Raw genomic sequence first — 24,156 nt, forward strand, 5'->3', positions numbered from 1 at the left:
CCCCGTTTGGTTATTGGCGCAAGCTCCCGAATAATGCCCTTTCGGCTCTTATCTCGGCCTTCAGTCTGTTTTCGGCAAAAGGACGCCGCCAGGACTAAAACCTCACGTCGTGTATAACATACGATACGATCGCATATATTTTTTATTGTTAATTGTTAAGTGCGATATTAAAAGTACGATATTGTCGTAGTAGGCCGAGACGTAATCAATTGACGGTATTCGTTGTGTTATAATTGCGTCGTATAAATAATCAGTGATAGTGGGGTTTAACCGGTGACAAGTACAGGTAAGGCATTCCAATATTACTAATTAGAAGTTTTTTCAAACTTAGCAAGGCTAACAACAACTCCAACTTTTTATTGATTTTTAACAAAATTGTTCGTGATATTGTTTTAGAAAAATGAAAGTGGATAAGTTCTCTTAATAGTTTCTGGTAATTTATTATTGATCGTTTAGTTTCATTAATTTCGACTATTATTTATGATTAAGGGACAATAATTAAGAAGTTAACTATATCAATAATGTCATGTCTCGAAAGAAGAATAAGAGCAATTACCGTTAAATTAAATTTAACAAAAATAAAACCCTAAAATTGTACAGTTACACTGAATACTGCATCATAGAGATAAAGGAAAAAGGGGACTAAATATACAACATAGATGAGATTAGTTATTAACAGATTATATGGTACATTACAATTTGGTCATGATGATCGAATAGCCTTTAATTAGTTCCTATTAATGCATTTAGTATGTTCATTACCAATTCTCATTATACCATTAATACATTATTGATTTCATGAAATTACATAAAAGTGTGAAAATTTAAAAATATGGAAGCAAAAATAAAATGTTTTTTTAGATAATATTTCAGTATTTATATCCATTTAGTCACAAATTGCTACTAATTGTTGCTGATAATATTACCACATTTTACTATCAACATAGAATAAATACTAATTACATCTAATGGCTTTTTTGAGTAAAAGATAATTATAAAATATTGGTTTAAAAAAGTCATTTTACTACTACTATTCGTATTTCGTTATTTTCCTTGTTAAGAGAACTGATATTAAAATACCGAGAATTATCTGACGGTCTTAGTTACAGCTTATGATATGTACCAATTTTTCAGGTGAAAACTGTGTAGATTTTATCAGATTGATATAAAGATATGAATGATTGATTTAAAAGGCGACATTGTATTGTAACATTGGAATTAACTAGTTATAAATTAAAATGACAGAAAGAGATTTTTCAAGAGAATAACTCGATGCAAGATGTTTCTTTTTCAGAAATGAATGGACATTTTAATAACTTCAATAATAAACGTGGCGAAGTTCGAAAAGTGGCGCTTTTTCTGGCGAAGTATTTCAATACCCTCAGAAAGATTAATTATTATATCAAAGAATAATAGGTAGCAATAGGAAAACATTTCATTGATATATATTTTACTAACAATCCTTATTAAACAATTTCACTAACTAAACTTGTGTGTTTAAAAACTAAAAGGTTTTCACATAGTGTGGAATATAGTGTTTGTAATTAATTTCCTATGTATTGGGAACGTATCAAGATGTATGACAGAAAATACAAGAAACATGTAATTTATGCATTGAAATAAGAATACTTAGAAATTATTCATAAATATAATTTCTCTATAATTAATAAAAGATCTTTAATGTCTGATATTAAATTATTTCAATATATATTATTAAGGTTATTTCAACATATTATCACTTAATTTATTGATTATTGTATACTATTTGAGATAAATTGATCAAAACACTTGCCAATTAGCTAAAGAAATGTGCATGATGACAGAGAAGAGTATAGATTAAAAAATACACTATTATACTATTGAATATGTGCAGAATTTGAACCAACATAGCTAATCTGAGTTATTAAAAATATTCTGTTAGAGATTATTAGCAATTGATATAATTTAAATCATGATTAGTAAACCTTACGAACCACAGGGTAGATATTATTTATTTTATAACTTATATATTAACAATATAAATCTATATCAGTACGATCAATTATTATAAAATAGAGAAGAGTACCATTACTTTGGGTTTTTTATCAATAGCCAATATACATATTTGCTTAAGATTTAATTTTTTTGTATAAATAAAGAGTGAAGTTAAAAAGGAAGCTCGACAAATATTTGGAGAGCCATATGCCAAATACTACCCGAAGAGTAATATTGAAGAATAATAAGTAATATTTTCCGCATGGAAAAAATGGGAAGTATTAGTAATTTGTGCAGCACGATACCAAGAGTTCTTTTCAGAGAGACCAAAATATTTACATTACATTGAACAATAAAAGATAAGTTAGATAATTTTTCATCATTGTGGTAAAGAGATGCACAGAAACATAAAAGGAAAACAGCATGTAAGGAAAGTCCATTTATGTACGATTTCTAACATGAAATATATCAACAATTATGGAAGTTATGGAACAATTATGCACAACTAAGTTTAATGGAACTGTTTATATGGAATAGCCTTGTGTTTGTTCATTATATTATCACGTAAAGAGCAGACATTATGCGAACAGCAAGATAATTCAAGATGCTGAAACGACTTTAGATCATAATATAATCTAGAAAACAACAAGTGAAATAACGAAAGTATCCAGACTAACTCAATAGAGTTACTGTGGTTATTGGCATGTTTTTTTTCAGATTTTACATTTTAATGACCAGGTATTGTTCATTGCTTTAATGATGGTAATCTACATTTCAGGAAGGTTTCATAAAATTTATAACATTTCGCTAGGCCATATTTAATATAACCATCGTAACAGAACTGAAATTCCCCATTAACGTTCATCATAATCACGTAGTCCATCTAATCCCGTCTATCAGAGGCTCAATGACAGCCACAAATATGACGAAACGTGTCATTTACAGAAGCTATTACGCAATACCTTGACACAGTGCTTATTAGAAACGCACTGACAACTCTTGGAATGTCATGTCGGAATGAACCCATTTTGAAGCACCATCAGATATTGTTTCATTGGTCGAACGAATAAAAATCGCTAATCAACATTCAGACCACATATGGACAAGTGGTTAGATCTATACTAGTCTGATATATTCGCTTCAATCGCATTTATCGTTTTTTCGTCAACCATACTAAACTTGTTACAGTCAGTTTTTTGACTCGATGTAAGCTGATCCGTTGACTTTCATGGCGATGTTGATGAGTATAGAAAGAATAAATGGTTCTGTAAATTATGGTGCGTTATATTTGTCGAAAAATATATAACCGATTTGATGATCTCTGTCTGATCCATCTCTTAATTACATTTAAGTCTTTATTTTCATTTTCAAATAAATATATTCTTAGTGAATTTTGAAATATTTAGTAAAATATAAGGAACGATAGATAACTTATGCTTATAGATGCATCATTAAACATTGTTAGCTAGTATATGATATTTCACTAAATTCTAAATTGTCAACAACTTATTTAATGACTGCTTATTAGCTTTTTATTTTCTATTGTTTTATTAGCATTTAAATCCATTAATAAAGTTTATTGAATCTATTTATTCAGTTGATAAACTCCTTATTAATTCCAAGGAATCCATAGATGAAATAAATTTACTTTTCAATCGATTGCTACGAGTATTAGTGATTTGAGCTAAGCATTGATTGAAAAATGTTGTTACATAATGTGTTCAGTAGAAAATGTCTTTATCATTAAACAGTGTAACAATATTTGATGCCTCTATTTGTAGATCAGTTGTAAACCATTATCTACATTTATGCTTTCTGACATTAGTTACTTAGATTTAGATATGAACATTATAGCCCTTCCAATAAATCAGTGAATGATCATCACAGATGACGTCAAATAATCTGCTAAAAGTTCATTTTGTAATGCAAAGTTCGTTTTAAATTCGCAGCGGATTTATCCTTCTCATTTTGCCCTAGCTAAAAAGAGACAGAATGCTGTGTAATAATATTGGTCGGCCCTGTTGCCAAATGTCTGCAAAATTCTTCGAAACGTTAGATGATAATTAGAGGTTATAAACCAGCAAATGTTGTAAAATAAAAGTCACATTTAATGCGGAAATATTGCAACATCCTGACGAAGTGCATACGCTGTTTTATTAGAAATACTATATGAATATTTATAGTGTTAAGTTTATATTAGTTTTTCTTAAAATATTCTTTTCTTAAATTAATTACATCTTACATTAGATATGCTTAGTACAATCAAAATTTACAAATTAATTTATTACTACTACTTTGTTGTATTTGCATTAAAACATAAGCGAGGCGAGTATGGAATTTATAGATCAGTATGTATTTCCTAATATTGCAACATGGTTACATTTATTTCAAACTTCCATTAATTGATTTTGTAAGAAGTGAAATCTTCTTTTTAGCACAGTGGGCAACAAGTAGGCGCAGTCTCGGGGATGATTTTTTATACTGAATGCACACCTTCTAAGTCTGAACCTTCTTCGAGTACCTATTGTCCTTGGTCCACAGCGTACAATTCACTACTCCTGAAATAGACTTCGATCACAAAAGCACAATTAACTATTAAACCTTCAGGTTAGTTGCAGTTATCAAGATCTCGCTCCACTACCCTGCATTAATTTGGCTTTGCAGGCAACTTTGCTTTAAAAATGCTAGTAAGTAATTTTGTAACAAGACAGTGCCTAGCGAAATGGTATAAATTTTGTGAAACCTTCCTGATCATTAAAATGTAAAATCTGAAAAGAAAACATGCCAGTAACCACAGTAACTCTACTGAGTTAGTCTGGATACTTTCGTCATTTCACTTGTTGTTTTCTAGATTATACTATGATCTAAAGTCGTTCTTGTTGGCATCTTAAATTACCTTGCTGTTCGCATCATGTCTGCTCTTTATGTGATAATATAATCAATAAACACAAGGCTTTTCCATATAAACAGATCCATTAAACTTAAATATGCATAATTGTTCCATTACTTCCATAATTGTTGATATATTTCATGTTAGAAATTGTACATAAATGGACTTTCCTTACATGCTATTTTCCTTTTATGTTTCTGTGCATCTCTTTAGCACAATGATGAAAAATTATCTAACTTATCTTTTATTGTTCAATGTAATGTAAATATTTTGGTCTCTCTGAAAAGAACTCTTGGTATCGTGCTGCACAAATTACTAATAATTCCCATTTTTTCCATGCAGGGTTTTTTCTTCAATATTACTTTTCGGGTAGTATTTGGCATATGGCTCTCCAAATATTTGTTGAGCTTTCTTTTTAGCTTCACTCTTTATTTATACAAAAAAAATTAAATCTTAAGCAAATATGTATATTGGCTATTGATAAGAAACCCAAAGTAGATTTACATTGTTAATATATAAGTTATAAAATAAATAATATTTACCCTGTGGTTCGTAAGGTTTACTAATCATGATTTAAATTATATCAATTGCTAATAATCTCTAACAGAATATTTTTAATAACTCAGATTAGCTATGTTGGTTCAAGATTCTGCACATATTCAATAGTATAATAGTGTATTTTTTAGTCTATACTCTTCTCTGTCATCATACACATTTCTTTAACTAATTGGCAAGTGTTTTGATCAAATTATCTCAAATAGTATACAATAATCAATAAATCAAGTGATAATATGTTGAAATAATTTAATATCAGGCATTAAAGATTTTTTATTAATTATAGAGAAATTATATTTATGAATAATTTCTAAGTATTCGTATTTAAATACATAAATTACATGTTTCTTGTACTTTCTGTCATACATCTTGATACGTTCACAATACATAGGAAATTAATTACAATTAAGACCGCCCAGTAAAAGGAAATAAGGCTCGCTCATTTATATGCGACAAGGTAAGTTTTTCTTGGTGTCAAAGTGACTGAATTACCATTAATAATAATAAAACGTAGAATAATAAATTAAAATATTTGTCGAGTTTAACGATAAGGTGAATGTGAAATATGTATATGAAAATTAAGCTTATTTTTTTATGTTAATGTTTTTTTACCAAATTAATTAATTGTTGTTCTACTTTGTAATTAATTTTGTTTTATAAAAAATAATTCGTTATAATGCACGCTCATTGTTATTTATTCCTTATCCTGACAAAACCGTGGTTCTTTATAGGGTATAGGGCAGAGAAAAGGGACAATAGAAAATATAGAGAGGAATTACGAAAATTCATGACACTAGAATTCGCCACAGAATATTTATTTAGTTATATTTTATTAAGTTTAGATCGATTATTATGTTAAACTCCTAATACAATTTTAAAGTATGTTTAAATATATTATAGAGGTATATTTAAATGTTCAGCCCCCATAATTAGCAATGTAATATTTCTTATTCTTAATATTTTTGGTTACCATATTGTTTTAACTGTATTTGGTTTATAGCAAATGGAAATAAAATGACAGTTAAATAAGTAAATATTTTGAAAATATTATTTGGATTTCGTTAGTACCTAGTTGTAAAACAGTTAAAATCATTTACATAGCATATGTAAATAATATTAATATATGTGAATTAGTGTGCAAACTAATAAGTTAGAATTTTAATACGTTGGAATCTAACTAATCCTTCACTATTACTACACAGCATATAGTGTATTGTTATAATATAGAAAAAATCAAGATATGTGTATAAACTAAACAATTCTTTTTGAAAATTACATAAACTACTCGCTAATGTGTCTCAAGATAATAATTGTAAAGTGTTTGTTTTTTTAACGTTCGGAAGACACACTCTATTCGTAGTGAATGTAAATTCCTTAAAGAATTAGCGATATTGTATCAGCATTTCGTATGTTTGTTGTTCATCTATATGAATTTTAAACCTAATAAATATCACTTTCGGGAAGCTTTTATTTTATTCATTTGATTTGAGGAAAGCTCTAAGTGAGACTAATTGTAATAACACGCGTTAAGTTAAAGAATAGGTTGAAGGTTTTAGGTGAATTTAAGTATTCATTATACTTGAATAATTTTGTTAAAATAATCTCGAAGGCAATCTCCAAATTAATGTAGAAATGGTATAAAACAGTATATAATTTATATAGAAGTGATAATATAAACCGAATTATATCAAATTGAATAAATGGAAAGTGCCAAGTTATCTTTCGTATACCCCTGATATTGCTCTTAGCCAAGCAGCATATCAATTCTTACGAAAAAAAAACTTAGATCAATTCTTAATCAATTCTATCTTAAAGATGAGGAATTGGAAGAATAAAATAGCAATTACTTTGATAAATAACACTAATAAAATATATTGGCTTTAGCTCTATTTATTCAGTCCATTCAAATCTAGAATTTCATTTTTTTTTCTAAAAAATATTACAACTAACCAATAATAAATAATTCTTGATTATTGGATGATATAAATATATGTTCTGAATTGACGTAAAGACGAAAAGGTGTCAGGCTATTAGAACTACAATGTGGGGCAAATCCCTCTTCCATTTTGACCGCCTATAACTTTGCTGAATAAAAAGATAAATAAGTGTGGTTTTCACAAAAAGTTTATTTGGTCTTTACATCTTTTTTGCGTTATGATAAGAAAAATTATATCGGCTAAAGAATTACATCAATTCGCTATGCTACTTTCGGCTCTATTTTAGGCATTTTTCATGACATCCTGCAACATCTTCAATTTCTTGACGAATTCCTTAAGATGTTGAATCTTTTGGGGCTTATTTATATAAACTTTTCATTTTAAAAATTTGAATTTGATGGAGATCTGGCTGGCCATGCTAAATCACCACTTTGCGAAATTAGTCTTCGTGGAAAGACATCATTCAATAATTGAATTCTCGAACGAGCTGTGTGTGTTGTGCTGAAACGACATATCCTCTAGTCCTTGCTCTTCCATTTCAGGCTTAAGAAAATTTCAAATCATGTCTTGGTACCGCTCAGCAGTAGCAATAACTGCAACACCTTGGTCATTTTCAAAAAATAGGGACCAGTGACGTTTCCAGCATGAATACCACACCATACAGTTGTTTTCAGTGGATTCATTGATGTTGACTATTTATTGACGTGGCCACTGAGTAGAACATGGGCATTATCGCTCGTGATCAATTTTTGACGCAATTTCCGCTGAGTGGCAATAATGGAACCATTATTTTTAATAAATATTATCACTATTTCTGCACGTTCTTGTGGCGTATATTTATCCATAATATAATTTGGACGCCTACACAACACAACGGTTAAATAGTAGTGCGACTTTTGCCCCACTCTATATAAGACATATTACATTTACTCATTAACTCACCGAACTATTTTATTAAATTGAAAACATGATGTACATTGTTATTTATTACTGGAACGCAAGTGAAAATAGGTAATGTAAGTACTATTTTATGGTGAGGAAAGACGAGAAATGCGAAATGTAAGACATTTTTTTTTCGAATATTAATCGTGGCTTTTCTACTGGGCCGAGCTGCGTTCTGGTCTTGGTAAAAAATGGTTTGCGTGACATTTTTAATAGCTCTATTTGGCCTTATCAAGATCGAGGCGGCGTAGGTAATAGTGTTGCGGGCGTAAAACTGTACAATCTGGCCTACATTTTTAATTATTATAAGCGACAATTTGATGGAGCTCGCCTTTTTATTATGTTAATTTCGTTTTCCATTTGAATGGGCTTGCGTTTAGAGTGTTATCGTGTCAAAATAATAAATCTTCGAACCACTATATTGAACTTTTCTCATTTTTCGTTTTCATAAGTAGTTATTTTACTTTCTATTCATTTTTCAATCATTTTTTAATGAGGGGTTTTGAATGATATAAATCTTTATTTGTCATGGAGGAAACTAACTCGGAGCTGCGAACCTATAAGCTCCTATAGCTCCTATAAGCTTTATAAGTATATACTACTGCCCCTGAGATAACTTTCATCTATCGATGATTTGTTTAAACGCAGAGGGTTTAAGCAACATAATTAACCTCCTTTGAATATTAGACAATTATTGAAAAAGTAGTTAGCATTAGAGTCTTGTTATTACTACCATGTAGTTAAAAACCTGTGAGGGTTAAAGCTACGTAGATTTTATTTGTTACTCTTCAAAATTATACTAACATAGGATTACGAATTCACAGATAAAATGGTATTCTAAGTTGAAGTTTTAAAAGCTTCGATACCCTAACAATAGTAGAAAGATTGATCTTATTGCTATCTTACAAACAAATCTTCAAACACTAAGTCGGTTCTTTATCAATTTTGTAATCAAATAGTTATATCCATTTAACAAGATGTGCACAAATGATAACCCATTAGCGTTGAAACAATAAATATATAAATATAAATGTATTATATTTTCTACGAATTGACAGTTCAGTCCTCCGATCGTAATTAACTTTTTTGGAAAACAATGGAAACATTTTTGTTCACATTAATATACTTATGGCTAACAAAACTAATAATATTAAAACATAATATCAATTAGTTAAAGTTTGTGAAAATATATAAATAATTCTTTTAAAACATTAATTTACCAGTTATTTATTTTAAATGAAAATTAATAATTATTTAGAGATTGTTTTGTCATTGGTCGATAATAAAGGATATTTATGTTGTCAATTCTTAACTAAAACACCGTGTACACAGCTACTTCAGTAAATCTGTCACGTCTATTAAATTGGTATAATCAAATTTCTCTTCCTAGATATAATAATTAGGAATAATTGAAGTTTTAATATGCTATCGTAAATCAATTTAAAGTGAGTTACTCTGCTCATAATATAGTATCATAATTAACATTATTACCATATCCGGTTATATGTTAGGTACTAAATACAATTCAACGTTCAAATATAATTTAGTATTGTGATTGATGTCTATAGCAAGGGAATAACATGAACATAAATAATAAATCAATTTTCATTTATTTTCAAAAGCGACATATCTTGGATAGGAGTGGAATACAATGTAAGCTATACCATACAAGTTTCCTCAACTCATAATGAATTAAAATAAACGAATTCCCACAATCGACTCGCCAAAAGTTTTAATTTTCTTTTAGAGCGTTTATCCGGAATGTTTTTTTTACATTTCAATACTCTTTTTTACGAACTATATCTGGACTGGTTTATCTAGACTGAGAATCTGATAACATCAACCTGGCTATTGGCATCACGTTAGAGGCGTTTACAATTACAATCACAAGCAAAGAGTTCATAGATGCAGCAGTCGTCCTCTCCATATAACCAGTGTGACTACCAAACTAGCGGCCGCTATGACTCTTTAGTCCACCATGCATTCACCTACAGCACGTTCAAAGGTTGACAACGCGGGTAGATTGGTACCATGCAGTTCCCGACTATAAAAGACCACCACGATGATGTTTCGCTCTTTCTTCTCTTTTCTCTACCCCCTTGTAACAGTACCACTTCAACAGCGCTACCATAATACTTCCTTTACCTAACCTAAAATCGTGCCCATTCGCCAGTCGGTTACATGTATCATTTAATATCGCAATAAGCAAGTTTTCACTCAATCAATGTTTTCAATTCTCGTATGAATTCCTTCCACAAATGGTAGTGAGAGTTCGGAAAAACAATCGCATCGACAATCACACATTCCGACCGACCGACCGAACGAACATTCCTGCAATTGGTGACCCCGATGTGATCGAAGTGCCTAACAGGTAAACCAGATCGACATAAGCCACTCGACAGGTGCTTGACACGTGCATGGATGGATAGCACGAGGAATGGAACCCATCAACATCACATGGTCGACGTTATCCCACGAGGCTAGCCTGACGGACAAAAACCACAGAAGCCCATTATGCATAACACCAACACATGAACCCCTTTACATCACGAAACGGGACACGTAAGGCACCACACTTAAACAAATCTGGATACCCTCAAACAAATCGGAACGCCCCAAGATAAACGACGTCCCGCTAGAACTTCCACGGCAGCTGATGCCGTAAATTTCCTCGCTCAGGTTGGGATCCTCATCTCATAAGCAGTCCCTAAGCGATCCACTGCATAATTGCGGTTGCATTTCGGAACATGCACCACATAGAGGTACGTTCCACGGCAGCTCCACTAGGAGAGGAGTGATGTAGCGACCGCTACGACCCTTTAGGCCACCACGCATTCACCTACAGCAACTTCAAAGGTTGGCAACTCAGGTGGATTGGTACCATGCGCTTCCCGGCTATAAAAGACCACCACGACGACGTCTCGCTCTCTCTTTTCTTTTCTCTACCCCCTTGTAACGTACCACTTCCACAGTGCTACTGTACTTACTTTACCGAACCTAATATCCTGTCTAATATCTCGTCGACCAAATGTATCATTTAATATCGCAATAAAAAGTTTTAATGCAACCAGTGTTTTCAGTTTTTGTGTGAATTCCTTCCACAAATAGTAGTGAGTGTTCGGACAAACAATCGCATCGACAGCCACATATTCCGACCGACCAACCGGACGAATATTCCTACACTGTTATTGGTAAGAACGATAGTCAGATCGGTAAAATAGATAGACATATACAGAAATGAAACAACGGTTTTATAGTTGCAAAATTGTTGTAAATCATTCGGCTTCAATCTATCTATGAATGCACTTTACAGGCTATATCAATAAAATATTTTATATATCTATATATTTAAGATCCTATATTGCAATAATTTTTAAAATGCCTGCAAACTACCCATGTAATGTAGCATTTACCTCTTCATTTGATGATAATTGTTTTCCAAAAAACTATTTTAAGAGGTGTTAGAACTGCAACATATTGGATAGGGCGATATTCGGCGAATAAGGCGATTGTTAAAACAATTCATACTTCTTCTTGGAAGAGATATTTATTTCTGCTCTGCGAAAATACTTAAAAACCTAGTAAATATCGAAATGTCTTTAATATTTTTAACATATTCTTCAAATATCAATTATATGATGCTGTATTTTGTGGTCTTATTTACAGGAATTAGACAGTAGGTTCGTATTTCGTAGGAAATCGCCAATTTACTATATAAAAATATTTTTAATCTTGAAAGAAACTATGTTTTACCGATTTTTATGAAGTTATAAAATTTTAATGTAAGAGAAAAATCGTCTTTGATGGATTTCAGCACACAAATTGTAATCAGATGATAATAAGCATTACGATCTTGTAGTATTAGTTCATAAGGAATATTAATATTCCCATTTATGTCAGTTGTTCACAGTTCCAATAAAGAAGTATCAGAACTTTACGATAGAAATATCAATTACTGCATAAGAAAAGTAATTAAACTCAATCCCGATATATAAAACACAACCCTCATGTATGTTCTGAATATAAAATGTTTTAATGCATCAAAATAACATTTGATACATAATATTGGTATCACTACGCCCAACATATATATATATATATATATATATATATATATATATATATATATATATATATATATATATATATATATATATATATATATATATATATATATATATATATACGATTAAGTAGCAATAGTATTTTATCATATATTTAATTGTTGATTGGCTGCATCAATAAATAAGTTTTTTACAACATATAAAGCCACCAAACTCGACATTCTAACAATAAACAGTTTTGTGGTGAAACGAAAAAAGAGGTATCAATTAGCACCGTTAGAGAGAACCGACAACATAATGTTTTCCTTAACCGTAATAAACTCGAATACGGCTTTCTATTACAGACCCCATTAAATATTGTTGCCAAACTCCCATTAAACATAATATACCCGCCTCAACAACACACGTCTCTCGACTCGGCAATACCCAGTAGCGAAGTCCTAACGATGGTGGCGTCGGTGGAAACGATCCAGATCCGTTCGTATGGCGTGATATCGGCCCATAAATCCGTCGCGGATTAAGCGGAATGCCCGAATTAAAAGGAATGTGAAAAATTAATAAAAACCCACAAAAAAGTGTGTATAATTGCTCGGCGTTCTAATTTAAATAAATCGGACACGTTGTGAGTTATCAGATAGCCGGAATAACATGGCATTTTTTCGGTATTTTGCCTCATTATTGGTACTTAATTAATAGGTGACGTATTTATTATATCACAATATACGTCAACATTGATATATAGTCTATTCGAAGTTTTTTAGTAATGCATCATGGATATCTGTGACGTCGAAATATCGCAATGTTGCCGAATTAACTCTGAGTTTTAGCTCAGTTTAGCTTTGACATACAAAAAAATTCTAATCTAAACAAAATAATTGAACAAAAATATTATAAAATATACTTTATTTGAATATTATAGTAAATCTAATACATATATTATCTAAAAACTTTAAACTACAATTAAGACACAGCTATAATAGTTTGTAGGTTAGATTTGTTTTATTTACATTTAACTCTTCTCCACGCTATCCATGAGGTAGAGTTTCTAGGCGCGTTTTTCTATGTAGTGGTATCCCCCTTGAGGCCTAATGCACCTAATGAACAATTGTATATCTGAGAAACGTATTTTACTTACATTCGAAAGCATATTTACTTTTTCCGTTTAGTTCTTGTTTCCTTCAATGATGTGTTTACTTGTCAAGTCATCATGGTATCACTGTATATTTTATTTTTTCTTCTACTATCCGTGTAACCCATTCATAATATAATTAATTACTGAATTCTGTCTAATGCATTTACCATATCTACAAAACAGTTAGTATTCATTGTCTCCTCATACATTGTGACCTAATGCTCATGTTTAATTTTGAACAATTACAATCATATCTGAATCTTAACAGAAATCTTTCACGCCCTACAATACCATTTTCTATAGTTATATTCAATTAATTATGTGCATACCTTTAGTTGTTTCCGCTCTCATCACTGTCTCAGGAATTTCTAGCATTGCACAGCATTATCACATATCCTGAAAGTTTCCTTCAGTCACTTTTAGTTTCCCACTCATTGTCAAATTCAATCACCAAACCGTTAATTTCTAATCTGTCTGAAACATGTTCACAATTCCACCATTTATTAATTACTTCCTCTGTATGTCTAATCGAGTCCATCCAAACCCAAGGAGTTATGGTTGACAATGCTTCCTTCCATATGTCCAAACAATTTTTGATGGTATATCCTTCTCGATCAGCAATATATCTGCAATTAATTATTAATAAATATAATGATCAACAAAACCTAATCGAATGCTATTGTATCTTTTATCTTTTTCATCAATTTTTGCTGTCTTTGCACATTTTTTGTTACCGTCTTGCCAAGAGTGCCACAATAAACCATTTTGAAATATCCAAGTTTCATCAAAATACACAAATTCAAATAGTTTTTCTTCCTTGGTCTTATTTTATGCCTGTAAAAAGTTAATTATTTTTAAGGTAATGTCTGGATGTTATATTAAACCTCTCCGAGTGTCATCTTTGCACCTCTTAAACCCTATGCCCTATACGAGTGTATAAAATGATGTCTTACATCCCTCAAAAAGCTTCATATCCCTAATTCTTTTATGTATACTTTTCAGACAGACAATTTTCTCTAAAATAATTTTATTAAATTATGTTTATATCGATAAAATAGTTTGTGTACTTACTGTTCTTATACATTTCGTATATTTGGTCTCGAATAGAGCCAATATCAAGATGGTCAATATTCGTCACCCACTTTGTATGTAGACGGGTTTTCTTGGGTGAATCTAACTTATTATTCTTCATTTTGTAAGTGATGTTATTCACAGTACTCACAATAATATTTAGCCCGGCAGCAACCCGCTAAAAAACATTTTCAATAAAATTGTAGGGACTTATTATTTAATATCATCGATAATTACCTTTCTAACGGAATTTAGCAGCAAAATGGGGCCTTTCTTATCTCGTTCCTTTTCGAAATAATCTATTAAAGCCGCAATCAATTTGTGACCCTGAATATCCATTGCTTGCCGTATTTTCAAACAAAGTAATATGTAGTAATTACAACTAATATTTTGAATAATTCAGCGTACATCTGACAACCAGACGGCGACCGGCTGTCAGATTTTAAAAATTCTTCAAAGATTCTATGAAATTAACTGTAGTTTTTATTTTATGTTAAAATAGATTATATTTCATAATATTTTTGTTCAATTATTTTATTTAGATTCGAATTTTTTTGTATGTCAAAGCCAAACTGAACTAAAACTCAGAGTTAATTCGGCTACATTGCAATATTTCGACGTCACAAATATCCATGATGCATTACTAAAAAACTTTGAATAGACTATATATTATTATTTTGTGGTAACGAAATTGATATTTGGTTTACATATCAGCCATATAAATTAAGATTTTTTTGTGAAAAATCGGTAAAATTTATTTTATTAGCTGATATCCGCCATGTTTCCCATATTCCGCGCGTGTTACTCAATGCCCCATGGTTTATGAGGAACGTCAATACACACCACACCACAATACAATCAAGCATCCCGTTTGTGAAGAATTTCATAAGCATGCTCAGTGTAAGGCTCTCCATAGGCACCTTAGAACACGACAACACCTTCATTAAATCCCTACCCATCCAAAAACTTCGGTAGTAAACAAATTACGACAATCCCAGTCGTAACACAGGATCTCTGTCGCCCATAAAATAACCATATCCCGAACCCGAAGCGAAAAACCATTTGGTTCTTTGGTCAACTTTGTAAAAGAAAAAAAAAGCTGAAGATGAGCATTGTTGGGTCTTCGCTCATCTCAGGACCGTTTTCGCGCAGTGCTCGATTCAAACTACTCAAATGTAGTCGTAGGCGGTCCCCACTGAGTAATGCCTTCAAATCACCTGCTTCATATTTTTTGAGCTGTCCATAACGATCTTTGGTCTTGGGTATCAAAAGAGCCACTTTTAAAATGTCGAGACCAATATTCACATGTTGAATTCGACGACCTCTTGAAATAAGAAAGTAAAACTGCCTGCAAATGCGATTTACTCGGTTACAAATTGAGACATTTTCAACAAAAAAAAAATTTCTTTAATGAAACGACTGAAAAGTGAAGCCTGGAAGTGAAACTTCAACAAGAAGTTGGTTGGGAATATACCCGATGGGATTTAATACACGCTAACACAATTTGATGTAAATCTTTTAAAATTAATGTATAGGCCTGATATTTTAATAGACCTAAAATTTTTATAATTTTCAATATTATAATAGAGGTCATGTTAGCAGGTATACATTACAGTAGTGAAACCGCATTATGTCTAATGAAAATAGCATTCTAATAATCCAGAAATTATACCACACTATAAAATTTTAAGAAATATTATCGTTAAGACTCATGTCCAAAAAATTATCTGTAGTAAAATCTTTTAATGTTGACTACTATAAAAGTTAGATACCTAATCTGTATATAAATATTGGCTCAATTTTACATGGCAGTGTTAATGCATCAATATATTGTGCTCTAATTTATATTAATTAATAAATAGTTTACATAGATTACCTGAAATTTAATTTGGACCAACATTATTAACTGTATTGTCAATCTTGATATTCATATATAGAATTTTAGATGCAGCATAAGATTATTTCAATAAATATATATAGAAATTCTTGTTCGGAAAAGCTATGTTAATCGCCCATCAAAAAATGTGAAACAGGTGCTGTTTTATTGGAGAATACGGCGGGTGAAGTAGTATTTCTCATTTGAGCATTTCAGATATTTTTGAACTGGCTTTACCATGTTTGATACGATGTATCACTGACAATTGTCAACTGTTTTGGTCAAAGTATAATGTACTAAATACGATGAACATTTTTTTTTGAACGAATGACCTTTTCAAAAATGTTCATCATATTAGAATAGTCCGGTAACTCCTTTACTAAAAAAATTATTCGCCACAAAACCACCAAAATATATTCAATTAACAATATATTATTATTATTATTTTCAACTTAATCGGGTAATATCTACTGAAATCGATACATAATAATAACTGTTTTGAGGGGAATAGGTCGTTTTATTATGAAATTGAGCACTATATGGAATTAAACAACAAAATTTTGTGTAATCTACACCACAATTTATAAAACAATACAAATTAGTTTAATACTTTGCAGCTTAAAGATTAAAAAGAAATATACTGAAGGAAGCTCAATAAAAATTAATGAGATATGTCCTCACTTCTGTGCAAATTTACACAAAAATAGAAAAGCTGTAATGAACATAACATTTAACTTTTAAGATAAAACCTTGATAACCTTGATTATCAATCAATGACGTAATGTTAATAAACTAATTTCACTAGAATACGAAAAATTTCAATTCGTAAGGATTAATCAGGATTTCAAAGATACTTTTAACAGCTGTATAACAGATCTTAATTATATATTTAATGAAGATGCCAATAAAATGAAAGATAATATTTTAAAGACTGCTTTTCCTTTTCATATAATATGGTATCCTGTGGAATTAATATTTACAAAGCAATATTTAACTACCATTTAACAGTTACTTAGTAATTTATTTTGCATAAAAAATGTTATATCATTTATATCCAGTAAGTATATTCCACTAATTAAAAATAAGGGCCCACAGTTGTTAAATTAATTATACTTATATACATTAAAATGACTTCTTCACAATTCTGTATTGGTAATATTTCTAGTAAGTTATATCAATTCCATTTATTAAATTTTCGTAAAAACGTAAGCTACATTATACTGTGCAAGTCTAATATATAAAAATGCAAACCAAAATTAAAATTGCACAACAATACAGTTCTGATGAAAATCTGAAACTTATCAATAAACAATTTCAGTCTCAATAAAAAATATAAATATTTCGAATATCTTTGTTTAACAAATTATTAAGTAAACAATTTGGCAGATAGACCTTTGGCTTCGCGGAAATTAAAAAATAACAATAAAACAAGTGTATCTAATAACAGCCATATAATCCATATGTTTTTGTTCAGTGATTAGAACAAGTTTTTTGTTGTTAGGAAACAATCTCTTCACTGGGGAAGATTAAGAGAAACCGGAATAGTATCGGTACTGTCACAGTTGGCCGTGGTCATAACATTGCGTCAGTTATCTCTTTCTTGGCCCTGAGTAGTCTTGCCACCCAAGTTAACGTAGGGAACGGTCCAACTTCCGTTGACAATTTGAATAAATTGGGTTGGTTAAATTAAAACTGACAGGACTAAATGATTCCACTTTAAAAGCTCAATAGACTTACATACTTTTAAATAAACTGTTTGAAATTATATGATTCATTTGGTTGTCAAGAAAATATACTTATAGTTCATTATGTTATTATATAATATTTTTTTTGTAAATTAGTGTATATCATATAAATTTAATTAAAGTAGCATAGACTTATTAACTATTGGAATCTAAAGTTTATCCAAAATAACACAAATTAATGAAAAATATATTTCTATGTAGTTGAGTATATTTAGAAAAGGACAATAAGTTATCTGTAAAGGACTTACAGTAGTTTTACAAGACTGGTATAGGTTATATCATTTCTGTTACTTCATTACCTAAATTAATATGAATTCTCCGTTATTATTTTTCAATTTGTACTATTTTTTGTGTGAATAATATATTTTTATGAGCTCCAATGAAACTGACTGAAAGAGATATTATATCGGCAATAACGAGTTATCAGACTCACTTTTGCCATTTTAAAAGTAGTAAATTCATTATGGATGGCGGTCCATCGATTGATCTACAGATGTAACGTGATTTTGACCCAAAAAGAAACAATGATTTTGCAACATGGTAAAGCTTGACCACACACAGCAAAATTCCAAATTCGTAAAATTTTATATTTACTTAATTTCCTAAAATTTAGTTGATTAACTATTAGATAATCAAAACTGAATTTAAATTAGTATGAAAAACACAATAAAGCTTTGGATTTATAAAAAGCTACACAGATATATACAAGAACTGTGAGAAGTTAAATATTTACAAACATTATACTAGATAGATTTTTATGCTAGATAAACAAATGCTTACAAATAATTATATTGTTTCACAGCACACCATATATTGTTGATTATCATCATTAGACTAGTTATACATATATTTATTGATGTGTTATAGACACAATATTATATAATTCACTTACTATACTCAACATAAACAATAAAAATACGCCTTATTTACATTGCTATCTATTATTTATTTAAATTAACTTGTCTAGCTAGATTTCCGTTCGTTTATAACGTCGGATCATATCAAATTTAATTAATCAATTTATGTTATTTCGTAAGAGTATTACAGAAGATTACATGGAATTTTGATTCCAATAGTTTTTATAGAAAATTTGTTTAAAATTCCTTTAAATTAGCACCCTATAAGTTTTTTTTCTTCATACAAGTGTCAAAGTAGCTAAATTAACATTCTTGATTATTTTAAATGATCATGTATATTTAATGTTAGTTCTAGCTGTATTTAAAGTCATTTTGTGTTTTAAGAATTAATTAATTGTAAATACAACCAACAAAAACCAAAAATAGAAATCAAAATATGTTTAATTTATGGACAGAATGAATTAGAATATTTAAAAATGCTATATATTCCTATATTTTGTTCTTACAATAGATTAATATCAGGTGTAGAAATTAGTTTCCTAAATACAATTAAAAATGTCATTTTAAGTTATGTTAAAATAGTCTAAAATAACACACCATATTATGAGATCAGACATCTGCCAACGAACTTTTTAAAAATTATGATTTTGTGTTACCATAGATTTTTTGTTTTCATATTTTTTAAATATTTTGGCTCAATAGAAGCGACTAGTGTGAACATTAACTTGAAGAAATCTATAGTTGAAAAACATCGATATATTGTGTATATTTCCACATACTGGCAGGCTGGTTTAAATAAGACAAATTTAACATCAAAGAAAAAATATATCGGAAAGCCAAAAGTGTACAAACCCTTAGAAATCTGCATGAAAACCGGACATCCTATGAACATTATTCCTTTTGATTTCTACTTATTTTGAGCAGTAGTATTTAGCCTGTATGAACAGCATTTTATGTTACATAAAAATACCAAACATTGATATACCATCAAATATTTTGGTAGGGTATATAAACGCTTAAATTTTAACGGATAGAACTAGATCGTACATCAAATAATTAAACAAAACTAAATTTTAATTATTTAATTTGTCTCAAACACTATATACCATAATTTTTCATTGTTTATCAAACAGAATATATAAAAAGGTAAAGCTTAAAAACTGTTTATTATTTTTGATCTACCGTATATTTTATTATTAAAATACATAAAGAAAATATAATAGGCGATTCTTATAAATATTGAATAAAAAGAACTGGTAACTGCAATTTCATTCTAAAAATGACTGAAACGCGTATTTAAATTTCGTACTATGTTTTAGTAGTACGATTTATAATATTTTACAGGTTTTACTACACCAAAAAAAGAAGGTTAAATATTATACGGCTATATTGATGCTTATAAATATTCCATTGAAAGAAATGTTACTTGGCATTTAGTTTAAAAAACGGATGTGGCAAAAATTCGCATAGTAACATTTAATACTACCAGTAATATATATATGAAAATTGATGATAAATATAATTTACAACAATTTACATGTTATAACTATACCAAGAAAATAAGAGAAAAAATATGTTTAACCAATTTGTATCTATGTTATTTTTTTATTCTAAAATAAAATATTTTTATTTATTCTGTTTCTTGTTTATTCATGTTTTTCCTGGTTTTGTTATAATAATTTATACTACCTTAAGTATATTAAGCATGTATGGCATATATTTTTATTTTCGAGCATGAGTATCTCCTATTTCATCATTTGTTTTGTATTTGTTCCTATTCTAGCGCTGAAGCGAAATCATACATATAAAAGGAACATAGAGTGACGCAAAGTTTTGGTTTGGTACATAATTTGCTCTATTATTATTTTTTTGGCAGAATTTAAGAAATTATATAATTTGCTATAAAAAATTATCTGAAGGAATTTCTAAAGGAACACGAGTTTTATAACATTTTAGTAGGTCAATATATCTACGTTGTTCTTTTAATTTTGTATTTACTCATGAGCGATTATGTCTTTACTCACCATCTTTTACATTTTTATTCTAGCTATGAAGTGAAATCATAAAAGTTATCCTTAGATTATAAGCTAAAGTCTTATATGACATTAAAAAAGGAGTTGATTAATATATATATAAAAAACAGAATGACGCAAAGTTTTGGTTTGGCACATATTTGCTCTTTTTTTTTCTTTCTTGGTATGAGAAATGATATAAATTTCTATGAAAAATTATCTGAATAAATTTCTAAAGAATCACTAGTTTTATAACATTTAAGAAGGTCAATATATCTACGTTATACTTTTAATTTTGTATTTACTCATGAGCGATTATACCTTTACTCACCATCTTTTACATTTTTATTCTACGATGAAGTGAAAACATATAAGTTATCCTTCGATTATAATTTATCACGAAGTCACTTTCTCACATCATTTGCGTTATTATAATCTTTTTGACAGAATCGAAGAAATAATAAAAATTGTCATGAAAAATTATCGGTATTAACGAATTTCTAAAGGAACACAAATTTTATAATATATAAGTAGGACAATATATCTACGTCACTCTTTTATCCTTATATTTAGTCATGAGCAATTATGTCTTCACTCACCGTTTTTTTAAATTTTATTCTGACGATTCGGCGAAATCAAAATATCTAAGCCGAACCGGCGAATAAATTCGAATTAATCCGGCGTCTGATTGCCGTCGGATAAATCTCGACCGAGTACACAACAGCTCGCTCCTCAAAACGCAAACCTCCCAAAAATTTCCGCACCACCACCTCAAAGCTCGAATACAGCCACCGGCACCGCACACCTATCCGACGACTTCCCCTCCGCGCGCGCCCCCGCCATCGCTATCCGCGCCCCTACCCCCTCGCGGGATCTACGGACCGAGAGACGCAAGAAACAACCCCCCCTAACCCTTCTGTTTTTCTTTCAGACCATCAAAAGACCAAAAATGTCCCCCAGCACCGGCAGAAAGAGACAACGCGCGAAGGCGTCGCAAGCCACACCCCGCGAGGCCTAACTCCGACGCTCCGGCCCACCGAAAGTGTGAAAAGAGTGGGGGAATTGTCGCCAGGCGATTGGCTGCGGCGCGTCGGTGTCGGGCCGCTAACCAATGGGAAAGCGTTAAGATCATTAACGCTGCCAAGTGTCGGTGTTGCGGGCAACGGGCTATAGTTGTCCGTTGTCCTTTATGCCGTTTAGGTGCGAGGTTTTACACGATTTTGGTCGGTGTGTCTTGGTACATTGGATTTGACCGGGTTGTATGCGGGGTATCGCGACGAAACAAATCCGGCTCCGATTGGTTTTTTGCAGACCGTGTCGTTGTTCTCATTCTCTCTGCGCCGTTCGTCGCTGGAAACGAGAAAAACTGTGAAAAGTGACCTCCGGAAAATTGTGTTTCGATAATCGTTCAAGATTTTTCGCCATAAAACGAAAACGGACAGTGTATATGAATAGTGACAGTGACTATGTTATAAATTAAGCAAAGCAGGAAGTTTTAAAGTGTTTTTCATATCCATGTAAGTGTCTAACGTAGATTTCAAAACTCCACATAACACGACACACATTGTAAAAACACCAAAAAACCCACTTTTATAAACCAACGACTCAAACATACCATTGGCTTCATAATCAGGCCTTAAGTGTAAAATCAATTGTTATTTTTACACATATATCTACAGAAAATATGCAGAATAACATCCTGCTCCAAAGAAAAACTTTCAAACACAATTTCACTTCATAACAACTAAAATAAACAATCTCCTTGATATCTTGATCTTGATTAACTTTAAAAAAATATTAAAGATTAATCACTGACTAATATAAAATATAATTTATATTTGCATTTCTCCATACTTACTTTATATAAATAATGTACGTCTTTATCTTACTATCACTACAATATTCTTGGTGAAAATCTAAAACAGGGTTTACAACTATCTGTAATAAATAATATATATATAACACATCACAAAATAAAAACAAAATACTTGTTAGTTAATACCTACCATCCAGAAAAATACAACAAATTAATCAATTGTCTATTTTTAATTAGTAACAACTAAGAGATTTGACTAAAAGATTAAATCAGAATTTGGCCTAGCCCAAAACCACCTGATTCTATATTAAAACTAATTAATATTCCTGTTATTTATTCAATTTACTACAACTCACCTGTGTGTTACATTTAGTTTTGAATAATACCCGACGAAAAAATGTGCTTTAAAAATGTGTATGTTAGAAAAAAATTATTTTAGTCATATATGTTCTTACTATCCGGCGGATCGCTTCGAACTCATACGACGAGGAATATATTCAGTTATAACAGTCCAAAATACGTACAATCTGTTAAAAACAACTAATATTTTTCTACAGAAAATATTATTTTATCTAAGAATAGAGATGTAAAAATATTAGTTTCATATTATATAAAAGTTGAAGCTATAAAAAAGTTTTCTTTTTAAAAGTACATTTATTTTAAACATGCTTTTGTTACTATTTAAAGAGTATTAGTAAAAAACGAAAATATAATCACAGCTCAAGGAAGAATCCAATAATAATACAACGCTTTCTAGTATACTATGATATAACAGAATAAAAAAGGACTAGATATATAATTTACAGAATTTTGTTTTAAAAATATATCTGTCTCAAAATTAGTTATATTATTTCGGTTAAAGTAGAAATATTTTCTACATGTATACACCGAAAAGAAAAAACAAAACAATAAAGTTTAAACAAAGCATAATTACTGGTTGCTTGGTACACATAATCGCTATACCCTTGAAAAAATCAACGCAATATTGTCACATATTTCTATAGAATTTACACATAACTCACCACATAAAATTGTATACATTTATCTGTATGAATATATTATTACAAAACACTGTAGTGGCATGTGAACGAAAAAAATAACACATAGAGATTAATTTAAAAATGTTTTTAACTTATAAGTTCGGATTTTTTAAATTTGGAGAAGAGGAAGAAATTTGAAGAGATTGATTATAGAAAAAAACAAAATTGATATTTAGGCATATTTCATTATAATATTTGGAAGCTTATAACTTTTTTTTAAAATAAAATATATGCAAGTATATCTA

General features: G+C 30.2%; 2 protein-coding genes across 6 annotated transcripts in view; one reads left to right on the forward strand and one right to left on the reverse strand.

The window, feature by feature from the left end:
- Window positions 1-252: 252 nt before the first annotated feature.
- Window positions 253-24,156, forward strand: part of LOC143194066 (optomotor-blind protein) — a 176,561-nt gene continuing 152,657 nt past the window's right edge. For 4 of the 5 annotated variants that reach the window (XM_076400629.1, XM_076400630.1, XM_076400631.1 and 1 more), the window contains exon 1: window positions 22,162-22,572. The gene's annotated coding sequence lies outside the window, so the exon portion shown is untranslated. Of the gene's footprint in view, window positions 287-21,986; window positions 22,573-24,156 lie in introns of those variants that run through there. The other variant, XM_076400633.1, reaches the window with a different exon arrangement.
- Window positions 13,928-14,922, reverse strand: LOC143194068 (uncharacterized). The gene is made up of 3 exons (XM_076400634.1): window positions 14,803-14,922; window positions 14,566-14,743; window positions 13,928-14,120 (listed from the first exon to the last, which is right to left on the reverse strand). Exons 1-3 carry the CDS (start codon window positions 14,902-14,904, stop codon window positions 14,047-14,049), a joined length of 354 nt encoding a protein of 117 aa, XP_076256749.1. The 5' UTR covers window positions 14,905-14,922; the 3' UTR covers window positions 13,928-14,046.

Source organism: Rhynchophorus ferrugineus, unplaced genomic scaffold, assembly GCF_030347505.1.
Source record: "Rhynchophorus ferrugineus isolate W39M unplaced genomic scaffold, kcgeb_rfMv2 rfM3, whole genome shotgun sequence".
In the NCBI taxonomy this organism is placed as follows: Eukaryota; Metazoa; Arthropoda; class Insecta; order Coleoptera; family Curculionidae; genus Rhynchophorus; species Rhynchophorus ferrugineus.